General features: G+C 37.2%; 1 protein-coding gene across 1 annotated transcript in view; it reads left to right on the forward strand.

The window, feature by feature from the left end:
* The window catches only part of LOC104595581 (symplekin), a 66,198-nt gene that overhangs the window by 9,561 nt on the left and 31,351 nt on the right, over positions 1-25,286 (forward strand). Inside the window, exons 3-10 of the mRNA XM_010256361.3 lie at positions 3,115-3,207; positions 3,967-4,069; positions 4,179-4,341; positions 17,609-17,783; positions 20,110-20,235; positions 20,365-20,961; positions 21,112-21,759; positions 24,721-24,789. Coding sequence (XP_010254663.1) covers positions 3,115-3,207; positions 3,967-4,069; positions 4,179-4,341; positions 17,609-17,783; positions 20,110-20,235; positions 20,365-20,961; positions 21,112-21,759; positions 24,721-24,789 — 1,974 coding nt within the window. The remainder of the gene's footprint in view (positions 1-3,114; positions 3,208-3,966; positions 4,070-4,178; positions 4,342-17,608; positions 17,784-20,109; positions 20,236-20,364; positions 20,962-21,111; positions 21,760-24,720; positions 24,790-25,286) is intronic.

The following is a 25,286-nucleotide window of genomic DNA, read 5'->3' on the forward strand; positions in this document are numbered from 1 at the left end:
ATACAAGGGATTGGAAGAAATCAAATGTTTTTGTAATTTTTTTTGGTTTTGGAGATAAGTTGCTTTTATCTCTAACTGTATTCTAGTTATCTCATCTTTGATTAGTGAAAGTTACTGTTATTGATAAAACAAAGTGGCAGGTGGTTGCTGGGTTTACAGCAAACAAGACAAATTGCACAGGTTTGGGTGGTTCCTAAAACTGCAGTTGTCAAGTCCAATTTTGATGGATGTGCTTTGGGTAATTCTGGTCCATTAAGGATTGATGGGGTATTTAACGTCCATGTTTTATTTATTTTTCTTGAGGTTTTTTGGCCAGTTGGGGAGGACAATTTGTTAAGGGCTGCATTGTTGGCACATCTCTAAAGATTAATAGCTTTGATTGGTGCATGGCTCAATTTTTGTAAAGGGGCATGCCCTTAGTGAATAGGTGAAAGATGATGTATTGAAAAGACAGGTACCCCTATGCACCTCTGTACTGTAATAATGATACTTTTTTGTCTTTTCACAAGGGATGTGCCCTAATCAGTTCTTGGAGTCAAAACAAAAAACATACTCTTATGATTTGACTGGTTTTCTGGTTGAAGATGACTGTCATGTGGTGATAAATTGGATGTTCTTGGCAGTGGATGGACCTTAGACTCTTAAATTCCTCACAAGGGAACCTAGAGAATTAGCTGCTTACTTTAATAATTAATGCCTTAGCTAATTCACTTGCACGGGAAGTGGTTGTAAACTTAGATTTTTGCTGGGGCATGGGGACTGGGGTTGATTAAATCCATCCTGTAGAAGATGAACTTCAGTTTCTTTCTACTGGGGCATGAAGGTGACTATTAAATGCAGATTATACTCATAAAAATATGCAGATTATACAGACATCTTAAACTCAGTTACTGTTTATCTTTTTGATCTTTCTTGTCCAAGATTTCTGTACTCATTAGTTTGACAGTTTTATTATCATTTTGTTGGCAATTTATCACACTTTTCTCTTTATGCCCTTCTTTAGGATGGTCCCCGGTTTTGAAGGGCCTTTAGTATGGAAGAGGAAGGGTCCGGAGCAAAAAGGAATTTTGAAGGGCCTTTGGAAAAAAACAGACTACTTATTTGGTCTTGGAGGGAGCAAGCTCGAATATCAAAAGAACATCAAAAATCAAATTCTCTCTGACAGGTATAATTTGGGAAGGCTGGGCATTAAAGTAGGTGAAGAGCTCGGTCGGGTTATAGGGGTGTTTGCTCTGAACCTGATGGACTGCTGAGGGACTTTAGTAACTCGTCGGATTGTCCTGACGAGTTAGCCTCTAAAAAGGATACTTGAGAGTCTTATATCAAATCTGATAACCCTCGGTTGGAAGCAAATCAGGGATCCCATCCAAAAGGTTCTTCTGTCTCTTTAGGTAGGTCGAGAGGTGACGAAGCTGTTGATACGACCTTGGTGTGGGGCAAGAAGGAAAATTGTTTCAAGGACGGTAAGAGGAGACTCTTAGGGCCTTTAAAACCTTTGCTGAAGAGAAACGGAGCAACAAAGAGATTTGTGGTGGAGGCTAGAGAAGAAAAGGAAAAGAGGTGGGTTTGGCTAATAGCCAGATTTGACAAAAGCGGTAAGAAGAGGATCATAAGTGGTCCTAGTAAGCTTCTCGACGACGTTCTGCCTTCTGTGATCAACACTGCTGACCTCCTCTCTCTGGTCAGTAAGGAGTCTGATGGAAAACATGTATCCCCAGAGTTCAGAGGAACAACTTGCGTCTCTGGAAGCCCAGTTTTGCTGCTTCCAGAGGTTGTGGCCCCTGCTGAGTCAGTGAGGTTGGAAGGGGAGGAGGAAAAGGATTGGGAAAGGAGTGCTGGTAATGGGGTTGGATTGGGAGTTGAGGGCGAGGCAGAGGGTAAAGAAATCCCCTGTGATGATGAACTCACTGGAGGGCAGGTTGAAGAAGGTCAGCATTATGAGAAGGTTGAAGCCAAAAGGTTGGGTGTTACTTTGGGTCGAAAAAGTAACCTTGAAGAGAAGGAAGAGGATCGGGCTAATGGGTTAATTAACAAGAAAATGCACAACTCAAGATCTCACAATATTGTTCATGTGACTAAAATATTTTCAAGGCTAAAGCTTGGTGTGGCAGGTGCATGACCTACAAAATATTTCAAATGGGTGTGCAGAAGAAAAAGATGGAGAGGTAACAAGTTGACTGTCCCTGATCATAGGGGGGTGACTATGCCTGCTCAGCCTCCGTCTTCCACTATGTTGAACAGTTGAAGGATCATCAGGAAGGCAAGAGGAGCAACAGCTCTGATTCTACTGTGGTCCGGCCGCAGCAGAATTCTGATGCACTTGAAGAAGATTCCAGAGGCATGACATTACAGAATATAGTTGATAGAGAAGTCACGACTGGGAAAAGTTTGGGCCTGTTTTTATGGGGAGGTGAGGATTTTGCTAGGAAAGCTTTCGAGGAATTTGAAAGAAGAAGAAAGGAAGAGAAAGAGAAAAACAAAGATATCTCACAACGAAAAGGGGCATGGGACGAGGATTTTTCAACCCAAGAGGACATGCTCACAGATGAAGATTGATGCGGGTTCAGGAAAGGGAGATTTGTTTAGTGTTGGGTTTGTGACTCTTGTTTTTGGGGTTGTTGGAGTGTGCGTTTTCATTTTTCTTTTGGGTGTTTGGTCATGTTTCATTGATGTAAGTTGTGTTTGTATTGGGTCTTATTGGGCCTCTTGAGTGGGTTTTCAAGCTGTTTGGTGATTTCTTATCACCTTCTGCTGTACTTCTTTCTATTTTTAATGAATTTTCTTTTTACCCTTAACAAAGGATGGCCCCTGGTTTCTCTCTGAAATTGACTTTTAAAAACAAGGATAAGAAAACCTGGGGCTTTTTGAAGTTCTTTTGGACCTCATGTTATGTTGAGTTGGAGCCATTTTCAAGTATATCTGAAGTGGTACTTGTCATGGTTTCTCTATTATTTTATCCAGTTGTATTATGGTGTTGTGTGGCAAGCAAAGAAATTTGTGTTTACTCTATTGATTTTTTAGTCTAATATTTTCATAATACTGGTTCCCTTTGTTTGATGCAAATTATCTTTTGTATCTCATGGTAATAATGTACTGTGTTTTGAAAACTTATAGTTTCAGCAAACTGGTAAAGTTGAGAGGTGGCTTGAAGAACTTTGGATGTGGATGACTAAGTTTAAGGATGCTGTTTTTGGCATTGCCTTGGAGGTATATATTTGCTTTTCTGGTCCTTTTATAGAATAATCAATTGCCTTTGATTTTTCAATGATTATCCAAAATATTTGCCATGAAGAGCCATTGGTGCATTGCTCTATATTTGATGGGAAAATAGTTTTGTTGATAAAAGAAACCGGGATACGTTCATGCCTTCAACACTGACACTGATGGCTTACATACATGATGAAACTGTTACTTAGAATGAATTTCTGAGAGTAATGAGACTTAATAGCGATGAATGGCTTACATACAGTATGAAACTGACTGAGAAGAAGCCTATGGTTGGGGTTTTAGGATGAGAGTAATGAATGTCTTCGGCTGCCTGGGTGGGACTTTGGAGGTTTGTTTCTTATAATCCTAGTCCATATTAACCTGATATTTATTATAAAATTCAACATTCTACCATCTCCGATGTGATTTTTCAATCCTTGATTCCCTTGATTATTTAGAGCTCCTTTACTTTTTTACCTTTAAAATTATGGCACATGCAAGTTTGCTCATGTACAAGAAGATGCTATAACTATTGCATTGGTTTATTTACAATTCCCAGTAAGCAAAACAGGTATACCTAAGTATTCTGCAAAATTAGAGAATTCATATTGTTGGGAAATCTTATTGACTATACTTTTCTTGCATTTTGACCTTTTCTACAAAGATACTTGTGGATTATTGTGACATGATGTTTTATTTGACTGCAATAATTTGAAGGACTAGGCTAACATGGATGTTTTATTTGATATGATGCTGTAGCCTAGTTCTATTGGGACGAGGTTGCTGGCATTGAAATTTGTGGAAACATACATTTTTCTTTTTACACCTGATGGCAATGATTCCGAAACATCTTTCAAAGAAGGTATGGTGCTTCAATCATTTATTGTCTCTGGACATCGCACCTCTGGTTCAAGATTTACATGTCAGAAAAAATTAATGTATTTGTGAAATTTTGTCCTTATCTTCAACAGGAAGGGGGCGGAATTTTAATATTTCACGGGTAGCAGGAGGGCACCCAATTCTGGATCCAGCATTGTTTATATTAGAAGCAAACAGAGCTCTAGGTCTTCTACTGGAATTGTTGCAATCGGCTAACACTCTTCGTGGTTCTTTGATAATTACTCTTATTAACTGGTGAGCCTTAACATTCTAATTATCACATTTTTATCAGTGTCAATTTCTTATTAACTGCTTATTCATAAAAAAAGAATTCTTATTAGCTGCTTCATTTTCCTCCGAAGGTATTGTTGGTTAACTTTTTATGCTATATTTGTAATGGTTCAGGTCTACTTATAAAAAGATAGCTTGCTGCTTGGCAATGCTTAGCTAAGTTTAATCTAAATCCCAATAACTTTGGGTTGGTTATATGAATCCTATTTCTTCATGCCACTTGGTCAAGGGCCATATCTTTGTTAAGTTATGAAAAAAAATCTCAATTTCGTAGGAAACAGATATTTAATGTGCTAAGATCTGTAATCCCAGTAGAAGAGATACAATGACCTGAAATGAGGAAATCTGAATAAACATAGGTTTTGCTACAATAATAGTTGGAATGAAATTATGAATAATTAAATAATGGAATAATTAGTCAAACTATTTTTTTTTTCTGCAAGGGTAAAGTTTACCTCCTGATTATCAGGTTGTCGTTCCTTGGGAAGTTTCACATTCTTTTTTCCAGTTGCCTCAATCATTTTTAAATTGATCATCTGTTTGTATTATGGTGCTTTCTTCTAGGTTCCAAGCTACATCTTGTGGCTGATATTTAATTTTTTTCCTAGCATGGTAATGGATTTGCAAGGATATAGGATTGTAGCTTTTGCCTAAAGATTAAGTGGTCTTGTTGTTTGACATAACTGGAAAAAGAAAAGGAGATATTATGTGGGCAGTGTGGCTGGCCATGGCCAGGCCAAGATTGGGGTGCTTGGCACCTGTACATTATCTAGTCTTTTCAATTAATTAATAGAGTTTGTTGATCTGTTACTGATTGAAACACACGCACAGACATACTTTGATCCCCCTTTTGTGAATAACAAAAAAATATCTCATCAAGTATTAAACACTTCTCTATTTTGTTTGTTTTTCTCTACTTTTTATTTCTGGTGGGAATCAGGCACAAATTTCATATTCACTAAAGGAATATGCCATATTTTGATATAAGAATGCGACCAATTGATCCCTTTATTTTGCTTTTGTTGGCAGAGTGCATTGAAACTTATTTTTCCCACTCTGTCTTGTGGGTTTAATGATTGGTAGAGTTACAGGATTTATTTAATATTTATTTATTTTATGCTGATTGGCTTGATGCAGTAGTTATTAGTTAAAAGCTTCAGTTTCCTTTGAACCCATGTTTTTCTCCCTTGGACTAGTAGCTTTGTTGGTAGTCAGTGCTTTCTAATAATGAGAAACAAAATTATATGAATGAAACAAGTATATATTTGTGGTGGTGTGCCCCAGCCCTGCTGCTCTCCCTAATGGTTTGTAAAGCAAGTGGAGAAAACCAGGTTTGGACCTGGTTTTGTGGTACCAACATATTTATTTGACAAATAATTATCAGGACTAATGTTTATTGCATGGACATCTCTTCTCTTGTACAAAGACTTATTGCACATTCTGTTGTATTGTTCTTTTTCATGTACTGTAATACAAACCAATACTTTAACCTCACACTTTCAAGGAAAAGAAAAAAATATCTTCAATAGAGAAAAAAATGAAAAAAAAACTTAGATGTTTTATACTTTGTTTGTCCTTCCCCTATTTTTGTTATTTCTTTTTCTTGCTGAGTGGAAGCCCTTTTGTATCTATTTTGATTGATAAAGTCTTTTCTGTCTTGCTGAAAAACATCAAACATCTCATCAATCTGTTTACCAATTCTCCACAGTTGATGACATTAGTATGTGTGCATTGTATTTGGTTATTGTTGTCTGCCAATTGGTAATTAAATTTTCTAAAGGTTTTCACCCTTAAGGTGTAACTGTATGAGATTTTGACAGCTGGGAAACTTGAACAAGTGAAAAAGCATTTAAGTGGATCATTGTAGAGTAGGGAACAAGTTCAGTAATTTGAATTTCACCACTGTTCTCACTTTAGCTACCCTTGGTATCTTGATCCTGATCAACTGAAAGTTGCAATTCCAGTTAATACATGTTACAAGCAGGCATGATTCAAATGCATATGTGATATAAGGAAGACACTTCAGTTTATGCATTTTAATATGCAATCTGATACTTATTTAGGTGTTTTTGTATATTCAATGTACCAGTTATTCTTTGTCATGTTTGGATGTGTTCATGTGGACTGTGACTGTCCATATACACATCTACATGCTCACCCCTTGACAAGACAGATGTTAGTGTTGCCTTCTGTTGCAAGTACAATATTGTAGTCCAATCGAGATTGTTTTACTGCAACACAATGATGAGACAATTTATCCTATTTTATCAGATTCGCTCCGGAGGATGTACAGGATATGGGTTGTTCCAAAAATATTTCATTCATAAGAAAAATCCTTCTGGTCACATGTTTGATATGTCTTATCCACCAAGAAAAAGGAAGTCTTACTTTATGTCTAGAGTTCTTGATGTAGCACGGCGAGTAATACAGGATTATACATGTAATTTTGATGTTTAAAATTTCATGTTTTCCAGTAGTACTATCGTATGACTATTTCCTACATTGCCCTAGTCTGCCCTGAAATAGTTGTAGTATTTAATGACTATATATGTTTCTGACTTTGGCTGATGTTCTCCTGCATTCCAGTCATTAGTTATCTAGGGTATGATAATGCATTATGGTTAGATTGCATTGCCCTTATGATGTCATGCATGCCTTTTGTTTTTTGTTATTATTTTCTTTTAGATTTATGAGGGCCTTAATTGTTTTCACTATAGCTGTAAAGTATGTTTTGTTTTCTGTTTCACTGTTTTTTTATTGGTAGTTCTACTGTTTTTTAGAAAATTTGAAAAGGCTACTGAAGTTTGGAAACAGGTTGTAGTGCAAGTTCATCTGCTATTAATGGCATTATTGTGGCATTCTCACCAGCTCTCTTGTCTGAAGAAAGACGACAGTGTGGTGATAACTGATTGGGCTTGTGCTTGAGACTGCTGCATCGATGGCTCAAATAATGGGAGTAACGGGACTAGACAATATTAAACTGGACGTCATATGGCTACTGGGGTCTAGTTGATGCCAACACCATTGACCAGTTATAGGAGATGAGAATCAATGAATGAGATTTACCATCCTATGTGCTGAAAGGATCTTATTTGTCATGTGTTGCAGTTTATGTCTGTAAACTGTGTAGTCCATCTATTTCTTGGAATATCATCTGCTGTATGTTGATACAGCTGTTGGTTTGCAAGTGCCATTTGGAATTGTAATAATTATTTTTAACTGTCGATACACATTCAACTCTTGCAATAATTAAAATTCCTTTTCCTTCTGATTTTTTAATCACCCGGCAACTTTAACATTGCTTCCCGTATCATGATGGTTGGCTTTTTCTTCATTTTTTTTTGTTTCTCTCCTTCCTATTTTCTGTTTGTCTTGTAGCAGAGGTTCCTTTTCTGGAACATTCTTTGCTTTATTTGTTCTATATGTGGTGATGCATAACAGTGGTGGCCTGGTATTTGATGAATATGCACTTGTAAATTTGGAGGCCGTTTGCTCCAATTTTTCTTCTTAACCAAGTAGGTTATGAATTCACCCCAATTTTGTTTTTCTCGTCCTTTTTGCTTTCATCCATCAACTTGGTCCATTGAAAAAAATTCCATAAGATGAGCTGTGGATTCAGTTGATGGTTGTGTAAGCTGTACATCTAATGATCAAAATATGTGTACGAGGGGCAGACTATTGTAAAGAAATCATTCACTGCATGGTGATGCTTCGAAGTTGTTACTATTTTGATATTTCATTTTCACTTGAAAGGGTACTCTAAGGTCTTTATAAGCTTGAGTTCTTTACGTTTTTACAAGAGCTTATAAAATTCATGTCGCACCAATTCGTTTCATTTGCCTGTGAAATGGGTGAGGAACAACTATTCCATCTAATTCACACGATATGAATTGACATCTCTGCAGCTCAGTCCATTCATTTAATGTGCTTCCATGGGGTAAACATGTGGAAATCATGATTCAATGTAATCTATCTGACATGCCTTCTCCTAATTCCTTTGTCAAAACTCTCGTAGTCACATTTTTCTGAGAAACATGATGAACTAATTTCTAGTTGATGAAATATTTGTTTCGAATAATTGTCCTTGTAAGATGGGTGTAGGTAAAAGCCAAAAAAGTTCAGGGAGAGCAAGATGATATTAACCGGCACATGTCTTGTTTCTGCCTAAGTGGACATTACAGAACTTGAAATAAATTTTGATTCATATTTCTAATTCAAGTTATATGGAACTGTTAATAGAAGTTAATGTCTTCTTGATATCAATTTGATCTGCTGCTTCTGGTGTTATATGTATATTTAATTTTTTTCCTTAATAAAAGAACTATTTACAGACCATTTATAAAAAAATAATATTTACAGACCAGATTGATGCCAAGAGCAGTGCTGTACTTGGTTTTCCAGATGAACTTGTATTAGAGGCTAGGTGATTATTTGTGTAAAATGTTGATCAACTACTAGTTGCCAAATCATTCCCACTTTTTGTTATGACAAAAGAGATGCTGCATCTCTTTGTGTTCAAAAAGAAGTTCAGGCAGAACAAGTGTTTGCTATGCTGCTTGGATAGGCAGGTGCTGGTATGCACTAAATAGATGCCATTATTGTAAATAGATAAAAATTTAACTGTTTTTTGTCATAATAATGCCTCTAGGAAAATTTTCTAGTCATGTTATAGACTACATGGTTCCATGGGTAGCTATATGCTTGTTTTTTTGTAGGCTGTGGATGACTACCAGGGGAGGGGATGTTCTAAATATATGTGCTTAGATGCATCATCATTCCTGGACCTTCTACTCATAGTGATTGATTTGTCAAAGGAATGGAGTTAGGCTAATAACGTTCCTTGCTTTCTAATATTGTGTGCTCCTTTTTGTGAAAGGTTATGTTTGCATGCTAAGGCTTTAAAAAAAGCATGCATGTAGTAGTTGCCCTTAATATGTTCATATGTTTGAGGATTTTGAGTACTGTATGCTTGTCTGTATGCTTTTGGCTAGAGTATGTGGAATGGTCCCATCCTACCAAAAATAAGAGCATTATCTGGGAGGTGATACAAGTGAAAATTAATTCTTATTATATGCTTCATCACAGGTGACTGCCCTGGTTTCTTTCACCCATGTTTTCTCTTTGCAATACCCATGCTGAATCCATTCATGGCCTTTTGTTCTGTCTCTGAGACTCTGGATAACTTTTTCTCCTTTCTTGATGCGGGGTAGATGCGTCAGGCAGAGCTATGGAAATTAGGACATTAATTAAGTCCTCTTTCTTCTCTCTTCATTCAGTTATGGGAAATATCATGTGGAGGTTTATGAACTGGTAGTTCTGTGGTCAACCTGTGGGGTCAGTATGCCAATCTTCTTTGCCAAGATGCAGGCATCTGAGAACCTAATACATATTACCGTTAAGGTCATTCTTTTGGTATTGGAGGTTTTTTCCCTTCTTTTTCTTTTGATAAATAAATTATTTGGTGTTGAAGTTGGTTCTTCTTTGTCTTTAGAATAGGTAGAGGTCCATGTGGGGATGCATTTTGGCTGCTATTTTGTGGGGTACTAGGGAGGAATGGAATTTGTGGATATTCTCAAATTGAGATCATTCATTATTAACAATCTTTGATTTGATCACATAAAATTGGCTACTTTTTTTGTTCTAGAGTTGCAGATTATCTCAAGATGTTTCATCTGTGAATTGTGAAAGGGAGATTTTGTAAAAGTTATCTATTTTCCTTAAACAAAAGGAACTAGAAACTTATTTTTGATAGTTGCTCCTCAGGAACCAGGGTCATCTGTTGTTTGTGGTGTCTTCAGTGTTCATCTAGTTAAACTTTTCTTGTTTATTTTTAACCTAGAGGGAGTGGAGAATGATAAAGTTAGAGCTCATATTTTGGTGCTGATTTTCAGGCTTAAATTATTCTTGGTTATTGAGGGAGTTTAGGTAGTGGTCAGCTCATTATTCTGGTAATTCATTCTGACAGGTCTTAATGATTGAGACATTTTGTCCAGAGGAAAGGTAACTGGCAGCTATGCTGGATATGCCATTGAGATGGATCTTGATGCCTGTTTTGAGGAGTGAATTTTACTGGGGACTTTTTTTTGCTGGGTTAGTTTTGTATTTAATGGGGACTTTTTGGCAACCTCAGAGCCTCAGGTGTGGGTGGTGTGTTAAGAGAGGAAGCAGTTAGAATTCTTCTAAGCTTTTTTGGCCTGTGGGAACCAGAAACTCCTTGAGACTTGAGAGCTGAAATATTGGCTGCTCAAGGACTGAAATTGATTAACCAGCAGAACTGGAAGAACTTGATCTTAGAAGGTGGCTACCAAGTGGTTATTTCATGGCTACCGGCCGAAGAAGAACCTCCTTAGATGTTCTGATTTTTGGAAAGGGAAGCTAAATATCCAGGAAGATACCTGAATTGCTCGTTCAAGTGGATATCTAGGTCTGCAAATGGGCCAGCAGATTCCTTAAAAGCAGGGGTGACAAGGCAAGGACTTGAATGTTTTATTTTTTTAAGTCCCCAAACTTTTCTCAGGGTGGAGGGGTGGCCCTGGATTTTTTATTAATTCTCAAAACAAGCCTGAGGGGTGGACATATAAAAGTCTTATCCCTCTACAGGGGCTATACAAGGAGATTCATTGGTTCATATAAATACAGAAAAAGCCCTATGATCAAGAAAAAAGGACAAGCTATGGATGAATGTAAGGAAGGCTCATCTTATCCTCTTGGATAAACCTCTGAATATGGGGAATTCACACCTGCGCCCCACAGAGCATGCCCCACAGCACATCCGAATTGTGTATTGGGAACATCTCCCAACGACAAGTACGGGAGATATTCCCAATGCATGCTTAGATGTGCATGTGGGGCGCAGATGTGATTTCGAATATGTGATGGGGGAGCCGTAAAATCATGATAAACAAAACTGAATGGGGTTTACCAGGGTCCTTGAATGATTTGTAATTTGTATACTAATCAAATTATCTGTTAGTCTGTCAGCTGAAAGTCGTTGTATTGCCTGTGTTCTCTGTCTTGGGACAGTGAGGTTCTTTCTTCATTATAAATGAATGAAATTCATTTCTGTTGAGTGTTGACTATAAAATAATCATGTGCAAAGGGATGAGGAAAATGTTAATTTTCTGTTTGTCTCCATGAAAGTAGCTAGATGTGCGGAGTTTTTGCTTGTCTCTTTCTGGAGTAGACTTGGTGTGTCAAAAGGACCTTGTGTGGTGTTTTTGTTGTGGTCTTGTACCCCAGTTAGAGCATGGGTTAGAATCTTTCCTCAGGCTCTGTTTGCAATTCTAATCCAGACTACATGTAAAATTTGCACCCCTACTTTAATGCAAAATTTGCAGTTTTTTGTCTCATTTGTACCCATATTCTGTAGGCAGTACAAGTTTTGTATCCAAAAAACTGTTGCAAAAATTGCACCATGTTTTTCTTACTTTGATTCCCTCTCATATTAAGTGGGATCTATATCATGTTACTTGCCATTTTACTGCTCTAAGTAAACAACTTTCCTTCTATTTCCATTTTTTCTAGTATGAGGTAGGATTACATCATTTTACTTCCAAGTTTGCTCCTCCAAACAAATAAAACAAAGTAAAACCTGAAAAATAATGGAAGTGACACTCAGCCTATTTACATTTCCTTAAATATCCATCTTTGCAAATAAAAATTGGACTTGATACAAACCTCATGGTTCCTTTTCTTTGTTTTTTTTTTTTTTTTTGATCAGTAACTGAAAACTTTTATTAAATAGAAATATAAGTACAAGCAAGGGGGAGATAAAATGTCTTTGCTCCCCACCAATAGATCACAAGAAAAACTTAGAAATTAGCCCAAAATAAAGAGTCCCTATACGCCCCTTGTTTGGCTAGACCATCAGCAAGTGAGTTGGCACTCCTTTTCACCCAGCTGTACTTCACCTCAATACCCCTAGTAAGCCATTTGAATTTCTTCCTTTCATTGCTAAACCTCCACATGCCACTGCTGTCTTCCTTTATCCATCTTATCACCACCTCTGAATCACCTTCAATGATCAACCTCCTGAAGTTCAGATCCCTAGTTTTTTTAGATACCTTCCAGAGCTGCAAAGATCTCAGCTCTAAGTGAGTCTCCTTCTCCAATAGGGCCTGAGAAAAAAGCTAAAATAATCCCCTCCTCATTCCTGAACCCCAATTCCAGAACGCCCTGGATTCCCCACACTACAGCCATGAATATTCAGTTTTATGAATCCATAAGGTGGGGACGTCCAAGAGGGGCTAGAAGACCTCTTAAATTGGGCAATGTTAGCTATCTCTTTCCAGTTTCTCATCAAGTCAGCCAGTGAGACATCTGTGAATAGGTCCACAGATTTCAGCCAATGGACCACCCTTAACAGAATCAGTTCTGTTAAACTCTCATAGGTTCTTTCCTTGTCAGGAAAGATACGTGAGTTCCTTTCTTCCCACAAAGACCAACAAATTGCTGCCCTAATGCATCTCCACATCATTCTCCCTCTTTTCTTAGGCAAACTGAAGAAGGAGGGTGAAAACAGGCTTTGCACATCCACAAGGGGAACCCAAATACACCCAAAAAGGGAAAAAACCCACTCCCAAATAGTCTTAGAAAAACGGCAAGAAACCAAAAGGTGGTAGCCAGTTTCCCCATCAGCTTTGCAAATGGAACATCTATTAGGGGATAAACAAAGATTGAGTCTCTTTCTTTGAAGCAGATCAATTGTGTAGATTCTTTCCAGGAAAGTTTCCCAAATCCTAACAAAAACTACCAACCCGAGGAGGAATGGGCTTGCTCCAAATCTCACTAACAGTTCATGGTCCCTTTTCTAATCATTAGTGGTTGAGGAAGGAGGAATTGTCTGATGATTACTCAAACCATACTGGGTTGTGGGCATTTATTTCCTATTTTATTGGTTGTCAATCTTGAAACAGTTTAGAGATGCGTGAGAATTATCTAACAGGCTGGATGCATTATTGTTTTGGTCAGTAACATAAAATTTTATTAATGGTTATGAAATGTAGATTATGTACATTCAAGGATAGATAGCATTACAGAATTTGCAAAAAAAAGGACATATGAAAGAGAAAGACTAACCCTGCTCCATTTTTTTTTGAGAAAAGGACATCTGAAACAGCTTTTCATGATGTGATGTACAGTTCCAGTCCTATACTCCTATACAGGCTTACAACTAATATCTTTTATGGTTATTGATTGATATTCATGTACTTGTGTCTATGCATAATGTATGTATGTATGGATGGATGGATGTCAGTTTGTCTCTATGTATAGAGCCTTGGTGTACTTGGGCCTTGTTTATAGTAGTTTTTTCAGCAATGCATTACTTTGCCTTTCAAAATAACAAATGAATAATACAATGAGGATGCTACAATCAAAAATAAATTTATGAAATGATAGGGGACAAGATTATCTGAACTCCCAAGACTGGAAAAATCTGTTTGCTTGGGATGATGGAAGGTTGGTTAAGATGTTTGAGCAGGTCTACCACTGTTTTAACTGGTGTCTCTGTTATTAGAGACCAGATAAGTCAGGACCTTTCTGAGTCAAATCATATCATGGAGTTCTTATCTACTTGGGTGATGAGTTAGTGCCCTGGTGCGGGATTTGGAAGGTCAAAGCTCTATCCAAGGTGATTTTCTTTGCATGGACTGCTATTTTGGAAAAGATTCTTACCATTTGCCCATTACAGGTTTAGGGGCATGCCATTGGTCAACATATGTTACTTATATGGGTGCCATAAGGAATCAGCTAGCCACTTGTTAATTCATTGGAGTTTCTCTTATAGCACATGGACTCATTTCTTTCAGCTCTTCAATAGACAGGGTCCATTACGATGATATCTGAAAACTCTGTTCTCTTCTTGGTCGACTCAAAGTTTAGTCAAAGGGTAAAGTCTTTTGGAAGTTAGAACTTAGTCCTACTTGTCCTGTGCTGGAATCGTTGGAAAGTACAAAATTGCATGATTTTTGAAAATAAAGAATCCCTGAAGGGAGTTATAACAGGAAGAGTGGAGAAAACCATCATTCTGTGGTCCAAATCCCACAGAGTTAAAGAATCTCAACTATCAGCTCTTTTGCAAAATCATTTTGACAATGCTTTCTGTGTCCAATCTGTATCTTTCCTTGCAGCAGTCTGATTAGCTGCTTGCTTTGTTTTATATATATATATACACATATATACATACATAAACACACACACACATATATATATATATCTTGTCGTGTATAGAAGCTAAACACAGTACATGTTTTGAGGGAAACTCTCCCTCTTTTTTAATTGAGTTACATATGTCAAAAAAAGAATATAAAGTACAAACTTAGGTTAGGGAAGATATTGTCCCTTCTATATTTAAGCAGCTAGAAGAGAGGGAGCATAGGATGAAAAAGGTGGTGGAGGGTGGAGACTGGAGTATCCCTCCTAATGGTCATTGAAGACAGCAATGTTGAGGTGGTAAGGCCCACTGAGGTTTATTGTTATAGTGATGGTGAGGTAGTGAAGTTTTGTGTGATAGGAGGAAGGGTTAGTAAGAAAAAGAGTGCTCTTTAAGGTGGTTTGGTTGCCAGATTTACCTACAAGAGGGTCGTCCTGGAGCAGATGAGGATGTGGAAGTGTTGGCATAGGGGCCATTAGTCAGCCTATTGTGGGTTGTCTAGTCTGGTGCTGGGTTTTGGTAGGTTTAGTGGGAAATGAAAGGCTTTTGGTGAAGTATGCAAGTCTTTGTTTTTGATAGTTTGGGCAGAATTAGTTTGCTTCTGATGTTTTAACTAGTTGTTATTCCATTCTTTTGTTCTGCAAGTATGATGAGGCTCTTATATGCATGTAAGTTGCTTCTTGGGGCTGTTCTTTTGCTTGGGCTGTATTGCATTCTACTTTTTCCCTCTTTTATTTTAACACAAAACTTCTTTATTATTAAGGACTCTTTCTATTTGGCCTTGGGATTGTTTTAATTGTTCAAGAAGCTTGGTAGCCTTGAACCAACTTAAAAACTGTCATAGTTATATAGTGTAACAGTTATTTAATTTATTATATACTGTAACAGCTATTTAATTTATATTTTCAAGATCTCTTGAAACTTAAGGAGACTGATCCAAAAAGCGTTATCTGTATTCGTGCTGATTTCATTAAATTTTCATGTTGTTTACCTATTGAAGGTAATATACATACATAAAAAGAGGTGACCAATCAGGTGGTATTCATCAAAATTCATGGGGGTGCTTTGATTGGTCAAAGTTCTTCCGGTATGTATGCTGAGATTGGATAAGTTCACAGTTCTCAATTTTGTTTGTGCCTAGATTTTTGGGATGCTGGTGCTGGTGTTAACTTCAAAAACTAATGGGCATTTTAATAAAACTTAGGAGGCCTGTATGGAAATTTTTATGGTTGAGAGAAGGATACTGATTTAGATGATCATGAAAAACAAGTGACATTTAGATGAGCATGAGTGCATGACACTATAGGAGGACTGGACACGATTGACTGTCCAGGAGAAAAAGAAAAGTGGGCAGAGGAGGTCCTTTGGCCCAAGGATAATAGCACCAGAGGCTAGGGGAGTTGTCACAAAAGGAAAATAGTCCTAAAAAGAGTGTTATTTTTTGTTTGGTTGAAGAAGTGAGAGGTTGTTTAACCTGGTTCGTTCTTTTCTGTGTATGATTAGTGGGGAGAAGTAACTTGGGTTGGTTGAAGTCGGGGGGGGATTTGGTAGATGGTATTTTTTCCTTTTTTCAGCCTGGCAAGTTGCTACTATTTGGTAGATGGTATTCTTGGGAGGTTCTTTTTCTCTCTCTGAGCTTCTAATGTGTATTTGAGGCTTTTTAGTTTCTTTTGGACTCAAGGTTATTTATATGTGTTCCTTTGTGTGTGTGTGTGTGTCTAAGTGAAAACAAAAGCTTTTATGGTTCTCTCTGTCTGCAAATTCATTTACAACTAAAAGCAAATGAAATATTGAGAATGAAACTAGGTAAAAGTTACCGAAGTGGTGTTTGTTGACATCGATGAAAAGCTACAAGTAGTGGTTAAACTATATCTGTGATGGCTGTAATGAACCAAGGTGCTTTGACTTATGAGGTACCATAACGTGGGCTTTTCCTTCTCTCAAGGAAACAAAATGATCTAAACTTTTCCTGTGATTATATAGAAAAAGGCTATTTCCCAATGTTGGTCTCAGGGGTTGAAACGCCATAACGTGGGCTTTTCCTGCTCTCAAACTTGAACCCAATTTCTCACACTTGTCCGCTTGATATTTCACCATAGCACCAATCAATGACCCCTTTTTTCTTTGATTAAATGCATAGAAAATTCAAATGAAGCATTATTCACCAGAAGTTCTCTCACTTATGGCTTCAACTATCAATTTCTTGGCAAACATGGAATTTCAACTATCCATTTCAAAACTGTTCCATTTCCTTGATGTCCAGTGGTCTGCCAACTGCCTAGTAGCCTTTCAAAATTGAGAAGGGATGAATGCCCTGTATTCAGGATCTTCGGTCCTGGAACAAATGTGGTTTTATTCACTTTTCTTTCCATGATTTTGGTTTAGTTTCTCTTTAAGGCTCTCCAGACTTTCCCATCTATGGGGCTGGATTTTGTAATTTTCTTGCTTCTCCTATCAATTTCTATTAAATCCATACCTTTCAAAGAAATAAAACTATTGAAATCTATTGCTGTAAACTATTAAAAATGGTTTGTGGCTGTACAGTAATGAGAAGAAGAAATTCCAATCACTGACAAAAGACATGGAAGTTAAAGTAGTTTGGGTTAAGAGATGTGCCAACTCCCTTGCTAATGGGCTAGCAAACCTAGGGGTGAAAAGGGAGAACTTGTTTTGGGCTCAAATGTAACTTATATGTTTTTTTCTTGCTTGGGGGAGACAAGAGAGGTTATCTCCTCCCTCTGTACACTTTTTTATTAATTAATGAAATCCTTTGTTATTGACTAAGAAAAAATCTATTGCTGTAAACTAAAGAAATGCCCTTCTTTCTTAGGAGGTTCTCTTGTTGTGTTAGGTTTTTGGACATCTGCATTTTATTATTTTATTATTGTTAATTTGATTAATTACAAAGGTCTATAGTGGTTTCCATAACTTAATTGTAAATGTGATTGGAAATTTTGTAGGAATTTGTTTTTTGCATCTTAAACGATATGTATATTTGTCATGTTTTATAATGCTATTAGTATGGTACACCCTTGCATGTTTTGATACTAGCTAACAACATTGATCTTTGGTTGGCAGTCTTGCAGCCATTGCAAGGAAGAGGCCCATTCACTATAGTAGTATATTTTCTGCACTGCTGGGTTTTGATCCAAATTTTGAGACAATAAAGGGTGGTCATGGTGCCAGTATTCAATATTCTATAAGGACTGCCTTTTTGGGGTTCTTGAGGTGTGCTCATCCAACCGTTATGGAGGTAAAACTTTTCCGACATTCTATTTTGTTTCTTTTGTGCTATTTACTTATTCATTATCTCATGATATAAACCAAGCCAAGCTGCCAGATCCAGAAAAATAGCAAAGAAAAATTGTATGGAACTGAGATGGATGAATGGAAAAGTTAGGAAGGGTCAAATATGAAGTCATTCAAAGGAACCTAGGAGTAGCTCCATTAGGTGATAAATTTATACTAGATGTTTTATCATGTGCATAGAAGACCATCAGTAGCACCCGTAAGAAGAAGTGACATGTTGCAAGTTGAAGGAGCTAGATAATTTTTGAGCCAACAAGGTGAAGCTAGGTGACCAAAGGGTGCCCAGATGCCTAGGCGATGGATTTTATTGTTACCTTCAGACCCTTATGTGTGATACTATTATTTCGGCAAATTCCTACTTCAAGAATGATAGAAAACCAAAATAAAGAGAAGTGGAAGAGCAAGGGGGGTGGAGCCCCTGTTACAGACCAGGGAAGGGGAAAAGAGAGAAAAAAACTAAGAAAAGGAGGGGTAGACTGCAAAGAAGAAGATATGAAGACATGCATGTTGTTCTGTTCAAGCTCAAAAATCGAGGCTCTTCGGTTGAGACATTGAGTCTCTTTGGTCTTCAAGACCCATGGTCGAGCATTAAGAGAAAATAATAAAATATAATAGAATTCAGCATTCAGTACATCTTACAATTAAAAAGAATGATACTGTATAGCAGGGTGTACTGTAAGAGATATGAACTAAGCAATTAGAAAATCAAAAAATATTTATTTATTGCTGATAAAAAATATTTACTCATATAAATCACCAGCCTGGTTGCCTAGTTGTGTGTCTTATGTTTAAATCTTCAGTTGTTTGGGTGAGGTGAGTTTGTATTAGTGCTTAGTCACCTAGGCATTGACTTGACAGCTATGGGGGCTAGAAGGGCTTAGGTTAGACCAAGAAGGACATGGGTCCAAGTAATAAGAAATGATTTAAGTTCTCATAATTTCATGGATATGGCATTAAACAGAATGGAATGGCGGAACAAGATTCATGTAGCGTGTAGCGGACCCCATATGGTTGGGATAAGGCTCAGACAATGATGATTACTATTATATTGTTTGACTTATTGGCTCTGGATTTCTATTTGTTTCTTTGATTTGAAAGGAAAAGAGGCTTAGTGAGTGCATTTCCATGTATACATTGATGCCCTATATACTCTGTATTGAGTCATTTGGTAAGTGATCTCATGATCCCCATAGTTAAAGCAGCTCAACTCAACTCAACCTTAAATTCCAGCTATCTGCTTTTGGTTACAATCCCGTTCCATCATTATTTGTCTATAAAGAATTCTATTATCTGGGAATCATAGTTCTAGATATAGGTGTGATGGTTCTGCTTTGCTTTGCAAACCCTAAGGTTACCTCGTTAATAAAAAATGTTTCACCTAGTTGAATTGACTGCTATTTGATTTCTGTAAACATCTGGAAGTGACAAGGCTTGGCTGAAAAAGGGACACATTAATCATTTAAACTAGTCAAATTTTTAGATTTCAGTGTTACCTTAAATCCCTTAAATGAATTGCTCTGCATAGCCCTTTAACACAAACGACTCCTGAGTTGGCTGGTTTTTCTGGGCCCTGTGGATTCACTGATTTGACAGATGAAAGGTAGTCATCCTAATCTATCATAATATAGGATGTATCTTCAATGGGATAATTTCTTCAACTCATGTGGTATACTGACAGAGGATTGGATTTTGAACTTGAGATAAATACATGCTATTTGCATGATAATTGGTTTTACCTCTAAATATGCTCATTATCTCTTCAAAACAAGTTAGTTTTATCTTCTCCCTTTCTCTCTTGATGGTTTGATATTATTTGGAGATAGAGTGAAAAGGTACAATCATGATGATAGCAGCTAACAGCTTGATCCACCAGATATTAGATTATGTTGATACTGTATAGAGCTTTTATATCTTAATCTTGTTGATGATAATTATACTGGATTTAAGTAATACTTTTTATTAATGAGGTAGCTTCTCTTTAGTCATTCATTATTCTCATTTCAAATAAATTTTATCTTCTAGAGGAGAATTACATAAGGTGTAGGTTCCACTTTCTTCCTTTTTGTCAACTTGTTATTTTCTTCCTTTAACCATTTGCATGTTGAGGAGGCTTCGCGGTCTTTATTTTGTGGAAATTATTAACAATCAAAATTCTTGTTTCCAAATTGCTATCCTCCCCTACATTTATCTCTAGATATGACTTACTTTGATCATCAGTACTACACCTCATACCTGACATACATACATATTGCTTTGTTTTCTTTTGTTAGTCACGGGATAAATTACTCAAGGCTTTGCGAACAATGAATGCTGGGGATGCAGCTGATCAAGTTATTCGGCAAGTTGGTAAGATTATAAAGAATTTGGAGCGTTCACGTGATGCTCGATCCATCAAGGTAAAATGTGTAGAGAACAAACAATTCATTTTTGAGCTTTGCATGGTGATGATTATCCTATAGTGGTATTCTTATTCTTTAGTGCAAATTCATTTAATTTTTACAGCGCATCCATTTTTTGATGTTCAGGAGGATCAACCATCATCCCAAAATCCTGTTTCTGTGGATTTGGCAAAGAAAAGGTCTCTACTTCAGGATAATGAAGGCTCAACTGATGAAGTGTCTGCTAAGCGAACTCGCTATGGCCCTTTGGGCAACTCAGGTTTGTCTGTTCAGGTGCCAGGTGATTCTATGCAGGATGATGTTGGTGTAAACGGATTTGCTCCTAAGGTGCCTTTGCTGGACAATGATCTGACGCCTGTTGAACAAATGATTGCCATGATTGGTGCTTTATTGGCTGAAGGTGAAAGAGGTGCTGAATCTCTTGAAATTCTCATCTCGAAAATCCATCCTGACCTGTTGGCTGATATAGTCATAGCTAATATGAAACACTTACCAAAGAATACCCCACCCTTAGCAAGCAGATTTGGGAACCCACCTGTAGCTTCACAGGCAAGTTCTTCAAGCACTGCATCTCAAGTGGCCCCAACTGCTCCAGTAATGTCTTTGCAGTCTCCAGTGGTAACTACCCAAGTTGCTTCTTCAACAATGGGAATCAGCATGTCATCATCTGACTTGTCTGCAGTCTCCAATCTTCCTGCAGATTTTAAACGTGATCCTCGGAGGGTACTACTGAAATTTTGTCATTATTTGCAATTTCTGTCCACTGGACATCACTCAACTAGTTTTCAGTTTGCACTGAACAATTTATTTAACCATAGTGCTTAACATTTTAGATTAATTTAATTGGAAAATAATGCACATCTAATTTCTCAGGATCCTCGTCGGCTTGACCCACGGCGTGTGGCTGGACCTGCTGGTGCACAATCAGTGCCCATGAAAGAAGATATTGGTGATTTTCAATCTGGATTTGATGGTTCTACTTCTTTGAGTGGACCTCTTTCTATTCCGGCAGCGAGCAAGGTTGAAAGTCTTTCAGTACCTTCAACATCCAAAAGTGATATTAACTCCCCAGAAAGTTCAGTGGTTCCCACAACTGAGCAGCTAAACCCTAAGGAAAGTTTGGAGGCTCTGGATGAAACTAAGGAAATTGAACCAGTTCAAGAGGTCAATACTACTTCGGGCAATGCTCTATCCCCTGCTCGTACTGTTGTTGACGACCTGGTGGCATCGTCATCGTCGTCGTCGTCATCATCATCATCATCAGAAATTACAGTGACAGAGGGAGTTGATGCATCTTCTTCTCTGGATTCTGATCAGCAATCTCCAGCTATCCCTAGCACATCTGCCACTGATGATTCTCAGGACTTACCACCACTTCCATCTTTTATTGATTTGGCAGAAGAACAGCAGAAAAGAGTTTGTAAATCAGCAATTGAACATATTATTGAGTCATACAAGCAAATGCAGGCAATTGGCTGTAACAAGACACGCATGACATTACTTGCCCACTTGGTTGCTCAGGTAGTGACAATGTGCAATTTTATTGGTCCATTTCTCTCCACAGTTATTTAAGTACTTTTTTTGGCCTTATCCATTGTTATTGATGTTATATAAAGTGTTACTGAAACTATTCCTTCATTCACATGTACTGGTAATATTGATGTTGTGACATGGTAAGTTGAATGAAGACCTTTATGTAGTCTATGGAGTGGTAAGATTTCAAAGTTCAACTCATCATATTATGGATGAAGCTTTAAATTGTATTGTTATATTTTCTTCTTGCACATCATTATTTAGAGAATGTGCTTTGTTCTTCCCAAAGGCTAGATCAAGTAGCTTTTGGCTGGTGCATGTTGAAAAGCACTCTAACTGCTATCCATTCTCATGGCTGTGACTAAGATATTATATTTAAGCATCTTGTTTATTGATTAATCATCACTGGACTTCTTTGATAATTATGCAATGAATGAATTAAAGAGAAAATGTACACAAGGAGTATGCAGTGTGGAGACCCAAATTTTATAATAAAAAAACACCATTACCCAATGTTGGTCCACTGCATACAGTGCTAACCTTTGGAATTTTTTTTGGCACAAAGTGGCGTTTTCAGACTTGAATCCATGTTCTTATGCTTGACAGCCCAAGATTTTACCATTTACACCAAGTAATGGCCCCTCAAAAATTACAACTTAAAAGAAGATAAAAAATGGCAAGGGGTGGCAAACATAAACAACCTCTCCTGGACAAAGCCCCCACCTATACAACTGCTGCTATAAAAATTGCCCTGGTTGTTGTGAAGCTAGTTGTTGGACCATTTGATCTAGCTTTTGGTGAAGACATAGATGGAGGTTGTTTTTTTTATTGATATTGAGATTATTGGTGAAAGCAGTTTATCTTCTTCATTGCAAATTACAACTTCAGAACAAGCAATAGTGTAGACAGCTGGACTAAACAATCTACCTTGGGAGACTACACTGTTTTGGGGCTGGCTACATTGTCTCTTAAAGAATCTGTAGTTCTCTGGATACAGTGGATCAAGATGTTCACTGTGGAAGTCAAGGATGTAGCCTCCCTGATGTTTTGACGAAGTAGGTAAGAGCCCATCTTACTATGTATCATCCACGATATATTTGCATCGTTTATCATCCACTCACCTGTAAATCTCTCTCTACTTCACCTAAGAATATCCCTTGAAGGCCATTGATAAAATAGTATCCACTAATTAGGAGGGAAAATACATGGAAAGAAATTAATGAAGAAAGACGGTGAAGTGGTAATAGGCCTTTGCCCTTAATGTATCTTTAAGGACTAATGCTTCCTTGGCTCTTATTTTTCTTCTTGAATTATTTAAATTTAATTTGAAAATTTTATTGATGCGTGGAAAATAATATTAAATATGTGCAAGGATAGATGTGCTTAAAGCACCCTAAATTCACAAAGGGGAGTTGCACCCCCTCCCCATATCCCTTCTTTGTAGTTAGGATTTGGTATTTTTCCTGTTCCTCAAATGTGGTCACCCAAAATAAATGATCCCCGCTGACCCTCAAAACGTGTATTTTAATTAATTGTTTTCGTTCTTTCCACTTAAAAGAATTTAGCTTAGTGGATTTCCTAGACTTATTTTTTAAAGTCTCTTTCTTTCAAGAATAAGTTGGCTTGCACAGTGTGTCAGAGATTCAAGGAAAGGCACTTGTACATCTAGGTAGAAGCTGGTCAAGAGGCATTTCAGGCAAGTAATGGTAGGTAATCTAATACAAACAAGATGCTAACCAAGCTGTATCTTTGTTTCTGATAAAAGAAATATATGTACAACCTGTCTTGTGAGGATTACAAGAATGTAGTTTTAGAAATAAACTATTGATTTTTTATGGGTAACAGTAATTTTTTAACTGAAAACCAGAAAGTGATACATAAAAGTGCAGAAGTTGGTTGGTCTTGGCTAATCACCTAAAAATTTGAGATTACATTTAAACTCCCTTTACGTAATCACACCCCAATGTAAATGCACTCTGCCCACTCAAAACATTGAGATTACTCAGTCACACCCCAACACAAGTTGTCTCTGCCCATCCCTTGCGTTGCCAGCCCATCTGCTAAACCATTAGCTGATCTAAGTATCCAATTTATAGTAGCTCCCAACTCTTGATTTAGCTACTGCACTTCTCTATGGCCTTGGAGGGCAGCAGATCACTTAATAAATTGGCCATTGTGTTTGGCTAATGTTTTAGTATACAAAAATTGGAGTTCCTCTTTTTGCATGGATATGAGATGGCCATTGCTTGGAGTAATGGTAAAATCTTGGGCTGACGAAGTTTGAGTCTGAGAGCCACCACTGTATGCCCAAAAAAGCCAAATATTAGGTCTGTATCTGGTGCATCCCTGACAAGACCAGGTAGCAGAGACATTGGATAATGGTTTTTTCATTCTTTCTTTTCAAATTTTTCATGGAAATGAGGATCAAGCATGATTTTGACGGTGGATTGCTTAATAAATCAGGGAGGTCATATGACTAATGTATTTATTTTATGCAAGGAAAGAAAGGATATTGTAAGCATCATTTTATGCATTGTAGTTTTATGTGGAATCTATTGTGTACATATCTGAAGCTTTCTAGGGGGGAATCACCAATTCATGTAGTCCTCCCATGTTGATTAAATTCTGGTCGCTAGAAGTCCTGAATGAAAGTAAAGTATGCTATTTGGGGCATTCTAGAGGCTATGGAAGGAAAGATGGAACATAGCCCCTGTCAATCGCTATAGGTCTAAGTAAGTTGTTAGAACAGAGTTGAATAATTTCTAATGCATTGGATTTTGATTATGAATTTCTTTTTCTGCAGACAAAACAAAACTACATTTAGATATATTGTTTTCACAATTTGGGTTTTCTTGTTGATAGTACTATGTGTTTTTTCTTTGTTTTTCTTTAACTTGTAAGTGTTATCTTCCATCAGTTATTACCTGACATACTTTGTTTATTTGGCAGACTGATGCCAATGTTGATATTGTGGGGATGTTGCAGAAACATATTATTTTGGATTACCAACACCAGAAGGTACATACTTCTTGGACATTGTAGATTATCATTTTTGCCTCAACCTTTCACATGTTCTTTATTTTTTTTTTAAATTACTGGGCATTTTTAAGAACTTTAATTTTTATCTATTAAAAATAGTAGGGAAAATTTTCACAAAAAAAAAAAGAGTAGGACATGGATACTGGGGGTCAGGAGATAGAAGAGGGAGTTGATGGGTGATTGGTTTTTTTATGTGGATCAACTTTTTCTGGACATTTTCGTACTCCCTGTAAATCCCCGAAAGGAGGAAATATGAAAGCAAAGACCTTAACTTTTGGGTTTAAAGGAAAATCTTTTGTAGAACTTCACTTTTTAACTAAATGTGTGTGTGTGCACACTCACGTGTTTGGCCATATTTTCACTATAAAGCTTTTGTTTTGGGTTTAAAGGAAAATCTTTTGTAGAACTTCACTTTTTAACTAAATGTGTGTGTGTGCACACTCACGTGTTTGGCCATATTTTCACTATAAAGCTTT

Source organism: Nelumbo nucifera, chromosome 5 (genome assembly GCF_055504915.1).
Source record: "Nelumbo nucifera cultivar China Antique chromosome 5, China Antique-T2T, whole genome shotgun sequence".
NCBI lineage: Eukaryota > Viridiplantae > Streptophyta > Magnoliopsida > Proteales > Nelumbonaceae > Nelumbo > Nelumbo nucifera.